The sequence below is a fragment of the Brachycentrus maculatus genome, unplaced genomic scaffold, assembly GCF_059751285.1.
Source record: "Brachycentrus maculatus isolate JH-2025_06_01 unplaced genomic scaffold, ASM5975128v1 h1tg000180l, whole genome shotgun sequence".
NCBI classification, from domain to species: domain Eukaryota; kingdom Metazoa; phylum Arthropoda; class Insecta; order Trichoptera; family Brachycentridae; genus Brachycentrus; species Brachycentrus maculatus.
This window is the reverse complement of record NW_028280931.1, coordinates 2,860,245-2,877,051: the sequence shown is the minus strand read 5'-3', so window position 1 is coordinate 2,877,051 and position 16,807 is coordinate 2,860,245. Positions and strand designations below refer to the sequence as shown.

The 16,807-nt window shown below is 29.5% G+C and overlaps 1 protein-coding gene across 1 annotated transcript in view; it reads left to right on the top strand.

Annotated features, from left to right (window-relative positions):
• Positions 1-4,135: 4,135 nt before the first annotated feature.
• The window catches only part of LOC148308029 (neo-calmodulin-like), a 59,563-nt gene continuing 46,891 nt past the window's right edge, over positions 4,136-16,807 (top strand). Inside the window, exon 1 of the mRNA XM_088262433.1 lies at positions 4,136-4,257. Within this exon, the coding sequence (XP_088118559.1) occupies positions 4,168-4,257 (90 nt within the window). The 5' untranslated portion in view covers positions 4,136-4,167. The remainder of the gene's footprint in view (positions 4,258-16,807) is intronic.

The following is a 16,807-nucleotide window of genomic DNA, read 5'->3' as shown; positions in this document are numbered from 1 at the left end:
GGGTTATTCCTTAAAAATAAAAATAAATGAATAATCAGAAAACACCCAATTGAAAATAAATATTTCTTGAATTTATTTTGCACTGGAGGGGAATCGAACCCGTTACAAACGGCGCCTACATATTAACTTACTAACTAACTAACCATCTTGCCAATTTCACGTCGGAGTAAGCAGAGAGAATAGAATGAGACAATAATCTATCTTCGCCTTTTCCTATTCATGCATCTCCTCATTCATACCTGCAGATTTTCGCGACATTGAAAAATACAAACTTTGAGGAAACGAACAATAAAAAACGATTTAATATATAAAAAACCCTTTTCCGCACCCTAATGGTGCATAGGGCACTGTATCATGAAAAGGCTGTGTTATCTTGATTGTGAAGGAAAGGTGATCGGCCCCGCTTCAGGTACCAGTCCATGGTAATAAAGAATAAATATTACAGTGAAAAAATCACTAATGTTTATTTTACCCCCCTTGGGAATCGAACCTGAGACCTCCAGAACGGTAGCCGAGCGTGCTGACCATCACAATACGGAGGCGGACAAAAAACGATTTACAGTCCACTAACTTATTGTTAGATATTTTTAAATAACTCGGTTTAATTAAAAAATGTTTTATTATCTTTTTTTCTCGCAAACTTAAGACTTCCATCGTTAAGATAACAAAGGAAGAAAAAAAACAGGTTTTAAATTTCAAGTTGTGAAGTATTTTTAACGATCTTTATAGCCGAAGGACCCTTATATTTAACGCCATTAAAAAAACACCTTGAAGTTAAAGACTCTAATGAGGAGAGTCGAGATCCAACGCGGTGCAAAAACAATGAAAAATGTTTGGAATTTATTTCAACTGTACAATACATTTGTGTTACTCACCAAAAAGTTATACTTCCAATATTGAACAAAAAAATCCTTTATATTCAAATCAGCTATTTTTACTGTATTCTATCGAAATCTTAATTAAAGTTGCGAAAAAACGTGACCAATTCTGTGTTGAACAAATTTGATATCATTAAATCGCACCAAAACGTAACAATTTTACAAGCTAGAGTTCCTGATAACTTAAAATCATTTATAATGGAAATGTAACGTTTTGGTGAGGACCTACACATTTATCAAAGCAGTTTTAGTTTAAAAGAAGGAATAAAATGTACATGTTTGCAATGAAAATACAGTGTATTGAAATAAGAGACATTTTTAATTTAAGTTTTACTTGGTTAATACCACCATTTCTTAAAATCTATTGTGACACGTGTCTCAATGCGTTCCGCATCATTTTCAAACACCGTATGTGAAGCTAATTCTAAATTTTATAAATGTACTCTTAGGGCGCTGAAGGTTGAAGAGGCGATAGGAGCTGTTTTTAATTTTTTTATCATTATCAGTGGAAGCATAGATTTTAAGAAAAAGTGGTATTTACCTTAGTAAACACTTACACTTATGATGTATTTTTTTTTGACATCTCAACATAGATGAAGAAGAATGTGGAAGTCTGGGCATTTACGGGCTTACGGCCGTCATAGGTTGGTTTAAGTGATCGCTTTACACGTGTTACATTCACCAATTTTACCCATGATTGACAGCAACACTTCCTTAATCTTTGGAATTACCTTATAAATGGTTCAATGTCGAAACAAAGTACTAACTTGGACACACTCTAAAAATGTACATAAATATATATATATATATATATATATATATATATATATATATATATATATATATATATATATATATATATATATATATATATATATATATATATATATATATATATATATATATATATATATATATATATATATATATATATATATATATATATATATATATATATATATATATATATATATATATATATATATATATATATATATATAAATATATATATATATATATATATATATATATATATATATATATATATATATATATATATATATATATATACATATTTATATATATATATATATATATATATATATATATATATATATATATATATATATATATGTACCAGTCTGATGATGTCGGTAACGACGAAACCCGGTCGCTGGTCAAATAAAAAAGTGGAAAAGCTAAAAATATTGGTTTTAATCTAATAATAAATTAAAAATGCAATTCCATCACGAAGTGTCAGTGGATAATATAAATCTATGTATATATATATATATATATATATATATATATATATATATATATATATATATATATATATATATATATATCAATCACATAAACATTTACAAATTAGGGTTTTGTCATTATAGAAGTCGTATATTTTTATGCTCATATTTCAATAATATGGAAGGGTTAAAAAAACAACTTAAAATGTGTATTATTCAGTCAAATATTTCTGATTACGTTTAGCTTCAGTATACACAGTGAACATATTGCGTACGAACATGCATGCGCTGGATTTCAGGATTAAGGGTTGTAATATTTCAGCCACGGAAACGGAAGTACCCGCCGTTTGCGATAAGCGAAGCCACCGGAAGCAGACTCGAAATCAAAATGGGGGATTAAAAATTTAACTGCACATTCTACACAAAATTACAAACTAATATCGGCATATTTAGGGTGTAAAACCTCCCGTTATTGTCGATGTATGTACATGATAAGTTATTTACGAATTTTCCTCCCTCTACGTTATAACCTCACTCTTAAACTCAAACGTACTCTAGGTCTAGAATTGTAATATTTTCACAAATTTTCCTGAATATTCCAATGAAATTCAAAAGATATTTTGAATTTCTACCAAGAAATTATAATTGTGTTTAGTACTGAGATTTTCTAGTGGAATTGCATTTACTAACTTTTATTCTTTTTTTCATTTTATTTGTTCGGGAATTGTACAGCTTTACATATATAAAAAAAGTAATAAACAATAGTTACATTTACAATAATAAACATTACATTACATTGACAAAAATGGTTACGTTAAAAAAAGCCAATTAAACAATTCCACATTTATGTTATAAGACTATTAAAAAACATTAAAAATAGATTTAAAAAAAGGGTATGGTATAAAATAATAGATTTAGCAGGAAGGAGAAGGAAAGGAGGGGAATTACAAACCACTACGCTTCTTCCACGAAAATAGAATTCCATATCATTCAATATTTTTTTCCTACCTTTTTTTGCATTTCACAATACGAGTATATTATAAATACATAAAAACACAAAAAATATCCCACAAGGGCATGGCCTGTGTGTGGGTAAACATATTTAAGGTTATAACAAAGGGCATAAAGTTATCATTGAAACAATGTTTGCTCCTTCCATATTCACGCATCTCCCCATACATACTCCCCACACACGTATCTTTCTACCGTTTATTCCGACTCTATGACCTGACTATGCCCAAGTATTTGAAATTTTTGGTCATGTCAAGTTACCTCGGTCGCTTAGGTTTACAATTAGGTACTAAGTTTTCTCGGTATTTCTCTGGTTCTAAAACTTACTACACTTACCTCACAATTTGTGGTATACTCAAGGTATTGTTAATATTATGTATATATATATATATATATATATATATATATATATATATATATATATATATATATATATATATATATATATATATATATATATATATATATATATATATATATATATATATATATATATATATATATATATATATATATATATATATATAATATTTTTGTCCGCCTCCATAGTGATTTCGCCAAGTTTCCTTGGTCTTCCTCTGCTTCTTTTCCAACTACATTCGCCTCATACATTTATTATACCATTCGCTTCAAAGCGTATTAGTAATTTACAGAATGTTATTTCATAAATTTTTCAAAAAATAAAAGATTTCGCAAAATATTCGTTTTCAACCCTTTGCTTATCATTTTTTTTTATCTCTATAGAAATGGCGAAATATCCACAATCTATAAAGAGAAATACATATCCATCAAGTTTTCGTAACTCGACAAACCAAATGTGTCATCTGAACTGTTCCTTCCATATAGCTTCAAGATAAATATTCAAATTAAAAAATAAAATTAATATAAAATAATAAAATAAAAAAGCGATAACGAGTGATTTTAAATTAAATTTGTTTTTATACGAAATCGTTAAGTTTAAAATATTGTTACTGAATAATCATTAAAAAAAATTAAGTAATTTTGTGATAAGTGTTTGAGACTCCGGTAAAATGGCTTTCGCGGCGGCTCGTATGATCCTGAAGGACAAGAGGAGGAAAACTTCGAAGGAGGACTTCAGGGATCCCAGAAATCGCAGCAAGGTAATTATCTGACTAATTCATTTTTATTTTCAGGGTAGGGGATCAGAATGTAAGTCTTATTTTTAAGTAATATTTAGTAAAAATTTATTATAAATTATTCAATCACTGGATTACAGTGATTAACCAATACTAGTCTTCTACTTACCCAATGGTGCATAAGACACTGCATCGTATTAACGCAGTGCTATCTTGATCGTTACCTAAGTGAAGGCAAGGTGATCACTCTTGCGCTTTGGGAAATATTTAATAAATATTGGAGTAGATTAATATTTATTTTCCTTCCCTTCCTTGGGAATCGAACCCGTGACCTACAGTACAAACACCTTTCCTTAACACTCTAACCATTATACCACGTAGGCGGATATATATATATATATATATGTATATATATATATATATATATATACATATATATATATATATATATATATATATATATATATATATATATATATATATATATATATATATATATATATATAAATATATTTATATATATATATATTTATATATATATATATATATATATATATATATATATATATATATATATATATATATATATATATATATATATATATATATATATATATATATATATATATATATATATATATATATATATATATATATTATATATATATATATATATATATATATATATATATATATATATACATATATATTTATTTTTATATATATATATATATATATATATATATATATATATATATATATATATATATATATATATATATATTATTTATATATATATATATATATATATATATATATATATATATATATATATATATATATATATATATATATATATATATATATATATATATATATATATATATATATATGTATATAAGAATTCAAATATAAATAACATGTCTTAATAACTAAGAATTAAGATAATTGTTAAAATTATGTGGTGAATATTTTGTCTACCTCCGTAGTGTAATGGTCAGCATGCTCGCCTACCGTTCTGGAGGTCCCGGGTTCGATTCCCAGGGGGGTTTAATAAATATACGTGATTTTTTCACTCTAATATTTATTCAATATTACACTGGACTGGTACCTGAAGTGGAGGGCTGATCACCTTTCCTTCATGTGTAATCGATCGAGATAACACTGCGTTTATATGAGGCAGTGCCCAATGCACCATTGGGGTGCGGTAAGGGATTTATTTATTATTAAGAATTCAAAATCCAAGAACTAAGGAAAAAAAATCAGAATATTATTATTAACAACTTGCTTCATTTACCCATAAAGTCGAATAATGAAACACAAAATAAAAGAGCTACACATAAATGCATTATGGAGGTGTCATTTTTTTGGCTAAAATTTTCAATTACGAATCAAATAATATTATAGCAAATTTTAATATAAAGACTTATCCAAGGTACAAGTATTAATAATTTAAAAAAAACTTGATTGCAAAGTAGGGATCAGTGGTGTTGCATAAGCCGTAGCTAGATTTCAGAGTTATTCGGACGTTAATAAAAAAATGATAATGAATATGGATAAATCTTAAATAGATCTGGCATCATTCGTCCATGTCTTATTTGATGACATATTGTAAACAATTTTACATATTAATGGATAATTTTTGTAATATATGCCTTCGTCACGCGAAAACCCAATGACCAATGAGAAATTATTACAAATTGTAATTTTTCATTTAGTGTAAAAATAAATATTTATATTATGAAATATTTTTTTTTTTAAATTTAACCCTTATCCGCACCCCAATGGTGCATAGGGCACTGCTTCATATAAATGCAGTGTTATCTTGATCGTTTACACATGAAGGAAAGGTGATCAGCCCTCCGCTTCAGGTACCAGTCCAGGGTAATATTGAATAAATATTAGAGTGAAAAAATCACTTATATTTATTTGACCCCCCCTGGGAATCAATCCCGGGACCTCAGGAACGGTAGCCGAGCGTGCTGATCATTACACTATGGAGGTGGACAAAATATTCAGCACAAAATTTTAACATATTATCTTAATCCTTAGTTATTAAGACATTTTATTTATAACACCAACCCTCAACCCTTTTAGTGTGAGGTAGCTATGGCAGAAAACTCCCCGTCTATTAATATATTATGTACATATTTTAGGAAGGGATTTATGAGCTATTCCTTGGGTATATAATTTCATGCTTATTACAAATTAGTTCTAGGTTTGGCATATTGTAAGGGCTGTTGTAAGGCTCACCACGAAGGGCGTTTGACATGACAGGAAATGACTACTTGACATGTCAATTTCCGGCAAACCATATATCAAAACCTTTTTCCAATACAATTTTCTAAATTTTCTTTCTAAAGATGGCTTGTCCTATGTATTTTCAGTGTTTTTCAACATGCTTTACATGAGTTATTATTTTTTGATACCTTAAAATTAATCAAAACGTGAAACGTACATGAAATTTCATTGAAATTGAATTTTAAAAAATTAAACCCTGTTTTTACATTGCTTTAAACATTTTAATAGTTTAACTAATTATTGATTGACAAATATATATGTTTCATTATTTAATAGTAACAAAAACATTTTAAATTCTTCCAAACTTAAGATTATAAATTCTCAATTTAATCACTTTATTTCACCACCCTTTAAAAAATATCACTTTTATAACTTTTTTTTTCACAAGTTTTTTATTCACAATATTTTAAATTCCTCCGTAGTGTAGTGATTAGTTAGTTTGGCTACCATACTAGAGGTCTCGGGTTAGTATTCTAGGGGGTCAAAATAAGTGATTTTCACATAATATTTACTTAATAGATTTATATTATCCACTGACACTTCGTGATGGAATTGCATTTTTAATATATTATTAGATTAAAACCAATATTTTTAGCTGTTCCACTTTATTATTTTTTTTAATAAAGTGTAAAAGCTAAAAATATTGGTTTTAATCTAATAATATATTAATATTTATTTAATATTACCCTTGACTGATACCCGAAGCGCAGGGGTGATCATCTTACCCTTATGTATTTTTAACGATCATAAAAACACTGTTTTGATTCAATACAGTGCCTTATGCACCAAAAGGTGTTAATAAACATTTTGAGAAGTTTTGAGAGTGTCGAATTTTTTAGTTCAATAATTCTGAATTCGTATCACTTTGTGCGTTAGTGAAAATAATTCAGGAACGAATCTTAAATACGTTTTATAAAGGTTTGTGGTTGTTTAATTTTTTTTACTCAATTTCAAACATAGATGTCAGGCTGTGGTCCCGTAGTTAGTGTCGCGGATTCCCGAGTCAGAGTTTCTGGGTTCAAACCCACTCTACCACAATTTGATACCTATATCTAAAATTGAAGTATTTTTGAATGAATAAAAAAACAAATATTTCTCTTAAAAAAAAACTAAGTAAGGTGTAGTTGAACTTTTAAATTGAAGCACAGTTACTTCTTCAAGCGTGTCTAACTATGCAAAAAAAAAAATTAAATATTTATATAAGTATTATTATATGCTTAGCAAAAAAAAAACAAAAAAGCCAAAGTAGTAGCATGTAAAAAATGTGTTATTTGAAGCATAAAAATAATCATTTGAAGAATGGTGAATGTCACACAGCGTATAAAACAATGACTTTAACCTACCACTGACAGATCGTTAGCTCGGGAAACGTCCACAATTTCAATTTTTAAAAAAAAATATCAATCAAAAGAGGAGAAATGTTGATTTTTTAACAATAATTTAGACGCACTCAAAATATTTTGGACACAAAGACAACTTATAGAGCATTAATGTGAAGACTTAAATTTAGGTTCTTAGCGTATCCTATTGACTTGATTATGATTAGTAAAATTAATTTTTATTATCATTTTATTTTTTGACATCTCATCAAAGATGAAGAAGAATATGGAAGTCTGGGCATTCACGGGGCTTACGACCGTCATAGGCTGGTTTAAGTGATCACTTTACACACTTGTAACATTCACCAATTCTACACATTATTGAAATCCACATTACTCAAATTCTTGGAAGTTCTGTACATGTATATGAACCGATTTTGAAACATTGTTCTTGAATCACTAGATCTTCACTAGAGACATCTATTGGTGAGAGGAAAAGATGCTTTTTACTAAGCAGAAACTCTTTTATTAGTATGTGAGGTCCGAATCCTGGATTATAATCACACACATGAGAAAAGCTAGAAAATATCATTTTCAATGTTATTATTTAAGCTTAAAATCTAACCGGATGATTTTTTACGTAATAATATTTGTAAATAATAATTGTAATAATACTGTTATTAGAGATTATCCAGATTTTGTGAACAAGTAATAGGTCACACTCAAAATGTTGTGAAGTTTCATTATCTTTAAAAACTCCCATTATACTTTTGACTCTCTCTAAATCTTAATTTCCATCTAAAAGGGTTGTTTTCGAACAATTTTTCCACTGTTTGGATTGTATTCATATATTAAACAGCTCTTTCTCAAGACTATCGTCTGTTTTCATCAATTATTCGTTCTTTGTGCCACAAATTCACCCTTTCGGCGGATTTATAGAGGCGCAAACCCATTTATTTTCCATATCTTAGTAAACGCCTATAAATTTCCCAGATTTCTACCCTGCTTCCTGTAACTTGCACTTCTTTTGAAAACTTTATGTCTTTGAACCTTTGGGGTGCGGATGAGGGTTTGAAGAAGAATAATTGTTATTTACTTATTTTGTTATTTCATTAATTATATTTACATTATTTAAAAATTTGGCGTTTAATTTTTACAAGTGTATTTTAAGCAATTAAAAACCTTTCAGCAAAAGCTGAATTGGCATGACTTAATGGAAAATGCCAAGCCAAAAAGAAGGCTGAAAGTCGATTGAATTTAGTCGAAGCACTGAGACGATTATACGGTAATACGATGTTTGATAGATGTAATGAAAGTAAGCATTATCGATACAAATTTAAAAACGTGTGTTGAGATGGTTTGGACATGTGGAATAAATGAGTGAGGAAGTTCTTAAAATCGATTGATAAGAGTTTTGATTAATAAGTTTGAAAATAATGTGCTTCGAAACACGTGTTACAATACATTTTAAGAAAGAGTGGTTTTTACGAAGTACTCGAAGTACTTTGTCCGCCTCCGTAGTGTAATGGTCAGCACGCTCGGCTACCGTTCTGGAGGTCCCGGGTTCGATTCCCAAGGGGGGTAAAATAAATAAAAGTGATTTTTTCACTGTAATATTTATTCAATATTACCATGGACTGGTACCTGAAGCGGAGGGCTGATCACCTTTCCTTCATGTGTAAAACGATTAAGATAACACTGCGTTAATATGACACAGTGCCCTATGCACCATTGGGGTGCGGATAAGGGTTTTATTATTATTATTACTCTAAAAAAATGGATAAATAATACCGCAAAGTGACTGCAAAATCTTTTAATGATATCGAACATGTATAGCATGTTGAGTGTGTCCAAATACTTGTTCACTAATCTGAATTATCTACAATTAAAGTAATTAGTTTTCATATAATTTTTTTGACATCTTATCAAAGATGAAGAATAATATGGAAGTCGGGTATTTACGGGGCTGACGACTGTCATAGGCTGGTTTTAGTGATCACTTTACACACGTGTAACGTTCACCAATTCTTCCCATTATTGACAACAACACTACTCAAATTCTTGGAAGTTCTATATATAATGTATGAACCAATTTAGAAACATTCTTCTTGAATCAATAGAACTTCATTAGAGACATCTACTGGTGAGATTATTAAAAAATATATATTAAAAATAATAATACGATATCTAACATGATTTAAGGACGTCAAAACAAAGCTTTTATTCCAGTGCTCTACTCAAATTCGTCAGATTTTTTCTTCCCTTTTTGACATACTAGGAAACTCGACGGACGTTATCCTGTACAAGCGACCTTTCCGTGATAAATATTGTATCAATTTTGGCAACAAAAAAAAACAAAGTTATTATTTTAATATTCACGAACCTGTATTAGAGCTAGACTATCATGTGACCAATTTGGTGTTTATTGGTCCACTGGTTCCAGTGAAATAACGTTTTTTTTCTTCATATCATGACTACAGCGCCACTTACTCTAAAATTTACATAAACCTGCTTACAGTCAGGACAAATACTCGTTCATGTATATCTTAAGTCTGAAGTCAATTGGTCATATAGTTTCTGATATTAGAAGTTTCTAACATATGCTCCAACGTTTTTATATAAAGTATTAAGATAACATAAAATTTTGTAAAATTTTGCAACGATTGCTAAAATTTTCCACTCCTTTCAAGAACGTCATAAACCAAAAAACTTGATTTTTCAGGAGAACGTTTTAGAGTTTAAAAATATATTACATACAATGTATTAAAAATAAATATCAAACCACTTATCGAACTTTTTACTGTGTTACAACAGATCTTTTTATTTAAAACCTGAAGGTTTTTTCTCCATTTAAAAAATATTTAGTATTTTAATAACATTTCTTCAAAATGCAAGAACAACACTTTCTGCCCTGTAGCGGGTAAATATTAAGTTTAAAATATGCCTCTTTTGCTGGGATATATGTAGTACATTTTCTGGGCATTCTGAAAACACGCACAACTGAAAATTAACGATTTTTGATTTATGACTTTCTTGAAAGGAGTGAGCGATATGTAAAATTCATGTATACGTGTGTAATAATATTTATGTGTTTGTATTGTGTTATTAAAATTCTCAGCTTTATTATTTCTAATAAGTGTGCTATATCTCGATATGGTTGTCAATGTGTAATAAATGTTGTCTACATAAGTGTTTCTACGATTGTATACAAATGTAAATGTTTATGTATTTGTGTATTTTTGTATCTGTGCTACTATACTCTATCGCCTCTTGTGTATCTGTGTGTATTTTTCTCTAGTAGAGACACAGCAAAAGCAATCTCGCCGGCAGCAGAAAAAAGTTGTAAAAAAGTCGAATTGAAATAACCCCATCAGTGCTTGACATCAAACAACTCATTTGATCTTGTTACGAAGTGCCTCCCTCAGCTGCCGGATTTCCTCTTGCTGTGTTTTCGTGTGCTTCCAGTGATTCGTTCAACCGGAAAACAAATAAGTCTTTTGTTCTAGAAAATTCTGTCCGGGTTCCAAAGTAAAACGAGATAAAAAGAATATTTGAGTCTTATTTGCGGAAGTCATTATTTTACATACTAAAAACTCAGAGACTTCGCAGATTTTTCAACCCTTTCGATAAAAGTAGAATACAGTAGAATACAGATATTTGGAAGGTTTTCAAAACCGATAAAACGATAAAACAATCGAGGTTTTTCGGCAACCCTCTTTTAACCTTCAGTTCTTCGCGCGGTCAGCTTCAATGTATGAAATATGTAATAAATTTAAAAGAATACTCGGATAGTTTAATAAAAAACAACTCATAATCGATCCGACTGGTAATTCAAACCTTTCAACAACAAAAAAGTAAGTCATTGTTGCAACAGATCAATGCGATCGAGCATAGCTATAGCTTTGAATTTGAACTTATGACTTTGGCATTTTAAAACCAGTTGTCGATCTTTATTGTATATAAGTTTAAGTTACCGAAAAAAGTAATTCAATTATTAAATTTAATAAAATAAATTTACTGTTTAAATTATTCGCTTTAATAAATAAAAATAAAAACAAAAAATTGAAAAAAATATTATCTGGCGTTTCTCAAGTTAGTGAATTTAATCCAGGATTCGGACCTCACAAATAAATAGAAGACTTTCTGCTTAGTAAAAAAGCTTGCCTCATCCCACCATAGATGTCTCTAGTGCAGTATATTGAATCCAAGGACTGTGTTTCGAGTTTAATTAATATATATATATACATGTTCCAAGAATTTGAATAGTGTAGTTGTCAATCATGGGGAGAAATGGTCAATGGTACACGTGTATAAAGTGATCATTAAAACCAGCCTGCGACAGGTCGTAGGCCCTAGGAATACCCAGGCTTCCATATTATTCTTCATCTTTGTTAAGATGTCAATATAAAAATAATTCATAAATAGAGAAACCAAGATTTGCTAACAAAGATTTGGACTCACTCAAAATGTCGTGATATAAAACAGGGTTGCCACAAAAAAGTTTGCCGTTGTTACCCTAGTTAGTATAAAGTTCGATGACGTTTTAAATTTGGAATTTCAGGACAAAACAAAAGAACGATGGTGATGTTTTCCTGTTGTACGTTTCACTGCTTGTTCCAGCCTTTCTGTCTCAGTGTGTTCAGTGTTTGTTGTTCTCTTTCAGGCGCGCAGTGCCAGCACAAGTAGCTTTAGGAGCGTCAGCCAGGTAAACCTGACACCGGGCAAGCCCTGCATACCCTAGTTTGCCTGATAGTTGCCCTGGCTTACACAAGCTTACCCTAGATAGTCAAACACCGCCCAATAGTCATTTGATGCCATAGTTGCCCGAAACATAGTCAATCATTCAAACGTCACTCAATTGCCAAAAGTGACGATTGAGCTGCCCTTACTCGAGGTATAGTAAATGATATATGTCACCTAACAGTCATGTAATCATACATGTATAAAAAATACCCTTTCTTTAACAAAATGTAAATTGTATATATATATATATATATATATATATATATATATATATATATATATATATATATATATATATATATATATATATATATATATATATATATATATATATATATATATATATATATATATATATATATATATATATATATATATTTATATATATATAATATGCTGCCTTACCCGAGGCATAGTTAATTATATTTGTGCCACCTTACAATAATATATATAAGATACCCTTACTCAACCAAAATAAACAGTAGTTCATTAGTTAAACACCACTCAATAGTCATTTAATACCATAGTTACCTAAAACAGTAATCATTCAAATGTCACTCAATCGCCAAAGTGACAATTGAGCTGCCTTACTCGAGACATAGTAAATATTAGATTAGATTATTAAATATTATAATGTCACCTTACAGTCATGTACCTACATGTTTGAGGTTGTAAGGTAACATATACATGTTTAATAGATGCCTGTATTCAACCAAAATATAAAGTAGTTTATTAGTTAAACACCACCCAATAGTCAATTAAAAATTACCCGAAACATAGTTCACTCATCAATCGTTAATAGTGTTACATAATTTGCCGTGAGCTTACCTAAGACATAATGCATTATTAACATCTCACCTTATAGTCATGTTACATGTATAAAATATACCATTAATTAACCTGAATAAATCGTACTTTATTAGTTAAACACCACCTAAATAATAGTCATTTTAATGTTACCCAAAACAAAGCAAATTATTCAAACATCATCCCATCGTTAATAGTGGAAAATATTACCGTAGACATAGTGAAAACTTAAACCCAATCGTTAATAATTAACTGCAAAGTTTACCCGAGATATCGTAAATCATTTGCATGTCACCCAACAGCCATGTAATAAGATATATAGAAAACTATAATTTATCCATATAGTAAAGTAATTGCATTTCAGCCAAACACCACCCAATAGTCATTTAATACGATAGTTACCCGAAACATAGTAAATTATTCAAACGGCATCAAATCGTTAATGGTGCAGAATAATTACCCATATCGTAGTCATACAAAACAAAGTGACCAAGTGCATTTCTTACAAAAACGTAATCATTGACTATTTGACATCTTACTAGCTTAACATTGCCCTGAAAACAATCCCAAAGGATTTTAAACTTGAAAGTATAATATATTGACTTGTTAAAAATGACTAACTGCGTTGTTGTTTATTTTCTTTCCAAGCAAAAGTGACTTAAATGGCCCTCCTGAACATTTTACGTTTTGTTAGTTGGTCACTTTCTCCTGTACGACTACGATATGACTTATTTTCCCTTTGACGTTTTATTATTTTTAATTTATGTTTTACTTAGTAAATACCAAAATTTCTTAAAATCTATTTTGACATGTATTTTGATGCATTCCGCATCATTTTCAAACATACGGTATTTGAAAATGATGCGGAATGTATCGAAACACGTCTCACAAGAGATTTTATGAAATAGTGGTATTTACTTAGTAAAGTATTAATTAAAAATGGATAGATTTTACCACAATGTGACCGCCGAATCAATTAATGAAACTAATTATAATATCACCCAACAATTATGTCATCTATTACATACATACTTTAATTTATTCTAAATATTTTAAAGTATTAATGTCAAACACAACTCAATAGTCGTTTTTCGAAACATATTAGATTAATGGTAGTAGATTAATAGTAGATTAATGAACCTTGTCATCATCAGAGATTATGACAAGGTTCTTGTCAAGACCGGTTGGATAAAATGTACTTATAAAAAGTGGTTAAAACATAGCTGTTTTATTTTATAAAGTTTATAAAATGTGCCACAAAGTATCTGCGAAAAACATTCAAGAAAAATAAAACTAGTTTTCTAGGCGATTTGAGTTGGAAAAAGTAGCAGAGAGGAAGATAAAAAATAGCACAATCAAGTAATTAGAATACTTGGTCAGGAGTCGGAATAATCGATCAGTATGAGGAATGAGATGAACGATGAAGATTAACGTAGAAGAAGAGAAGATTGTTTGCAAAACCAGATTGGTGTGGCGTTGTATACTCTCTGTCTACCCTTGCGGCGAAGTGGCGTGATGGTTAGTTAGTAAGTAAGTAAGCCAGTAAGTTTTTTTTGCATGGCAACGCCATTAGTAAGAAAAAACTCTTTTTTTAAATAATTAAACGATTCGAAGTAAAGGTATGGTACACGATTTTTCAAATGACTTTCTTTTAGCGAAAGTTTTCTGGATTGTAATAAAATCCTATCAAAAATAATTCAGCTAAATTTAATGCCGCTACCTCTAGCCCCTAAATCTTCTTAAACACGTTTCGTTAATTTGATTGGCCCCTTAACTTTACAAAAGTACTTTGAAGTTACCATTTGTTTCCTCTGAAACACTTACTCATCTAGATTTACTTTCCTTTTTTCATCCATTACTGAAATTGACCTACCAGGACCTAAGAACGTAATTGGGATCACCCTTGATCAACGTTTTACTTATATTAATAACTTGTTAATCATTCAAGCAATTTGATCCATATTTTTTGTACTCTTTGAGACATTTTTTTGTAATCTTTGCAATACTATTTTGGCATTTTTAGATTCAAAATATTCAAAAGGTTTAATCTTCAATAAATTGTTTTGATATATGTTCAATAACCTTCTTTTTTAAAAAAGGTGGTTTGTAGTAAGTAAAACTAGTAATTAAAAATGGATAGATTTTACCACAAAGTGATTACCGAATCAATTCATGAAAAATTATTTATTTTATATGACCCTGGACTGGTACCTGAAGCGGCTGATCACCTTTCCTATGTCTATTGAACGATCAAGACAACACTGCTTCTATAAGATGCAGTGCCCTATGCACCTTTGATTGCGGATAGCGGTTAGAAGAACAAGAAGAAGAAACAAAATATAAAAAATTAAAAAAAAAAACAAATTAAGTGTATGTAAATAAAATGACAAATGGGTTTTCCATATGACTAACTAAAAGAGGTGTTTTGACTAAATAGGGAAGGTACCCCGATTAAAATCATTCATAACACGTTCCATTGAAAATAACTTAACGTAGCTTTTTAATAATATTTTTTAAATCAAATATATAATAGAATAGCTTAGTTCGTGGATGTTATGTTATATAATTAAGCATCAAATAAGCAGAAACTCCATCAGTATTTTTTTTTATATTTTTAATTTGTATACAAGGTTTTTTGTGCTTATAAATACAGGTTGGCTCAAAATTGATCACCCTATCGGAAAATGTTATAATTTTTGCAAATGGCGTCGTACGTCAATCATATTCAACAGTTCTGAACTTAACAGCTACAGTATACAAACGAATTGATAAAACGGGCAAAAATGTGTATCAAAACTGACGACGGCCACTTGACGGATATCATATTTTCTACTTAACTTAAATGTGAGTCTAAATAAAGATTTCCATAAATCATTTTTTTTTTTAAATAAAAAAGTTGCTCAGCTTAATTTGTTTGTATACTGCAACTGTCTTGTGTAAAAATGTCAAATATGATTAACATTCATAGGCCATTTACAAAAATTATTACATATTACAATAGGGAGAGTAATTTTTCGCCACCTGTTTAATTTATAGATATTCCTTCCTACATAGGTTTGTATTGTGCATGGAGTATGGATAGAAATATGCAAAGTAGCGAAGCATGACTTCAAATCATTGACTAGTATTTGTTTCTCAGATAATTACGTTATTTTGTGAATTCGGCGTCTGAAGATGAGAAACGTAAGTTCGAGATATTTTTTTAATAAAAGACAGAATTGAAGAGTAATTACAGCGACGATTTTAATGGGCGGATGGCACTCGAATGGAAAGCTTTGAGTGAGCTTTGGGAATACTTGGCGAATAGAAATGTGAAAGAAGTGTACTTAAGTTTTGCTTTTAAGCATTGTTCCGCAAAGTGTGTGACGCGGCATACTGGTGTACCGTGGTGATTATTTAGTCTG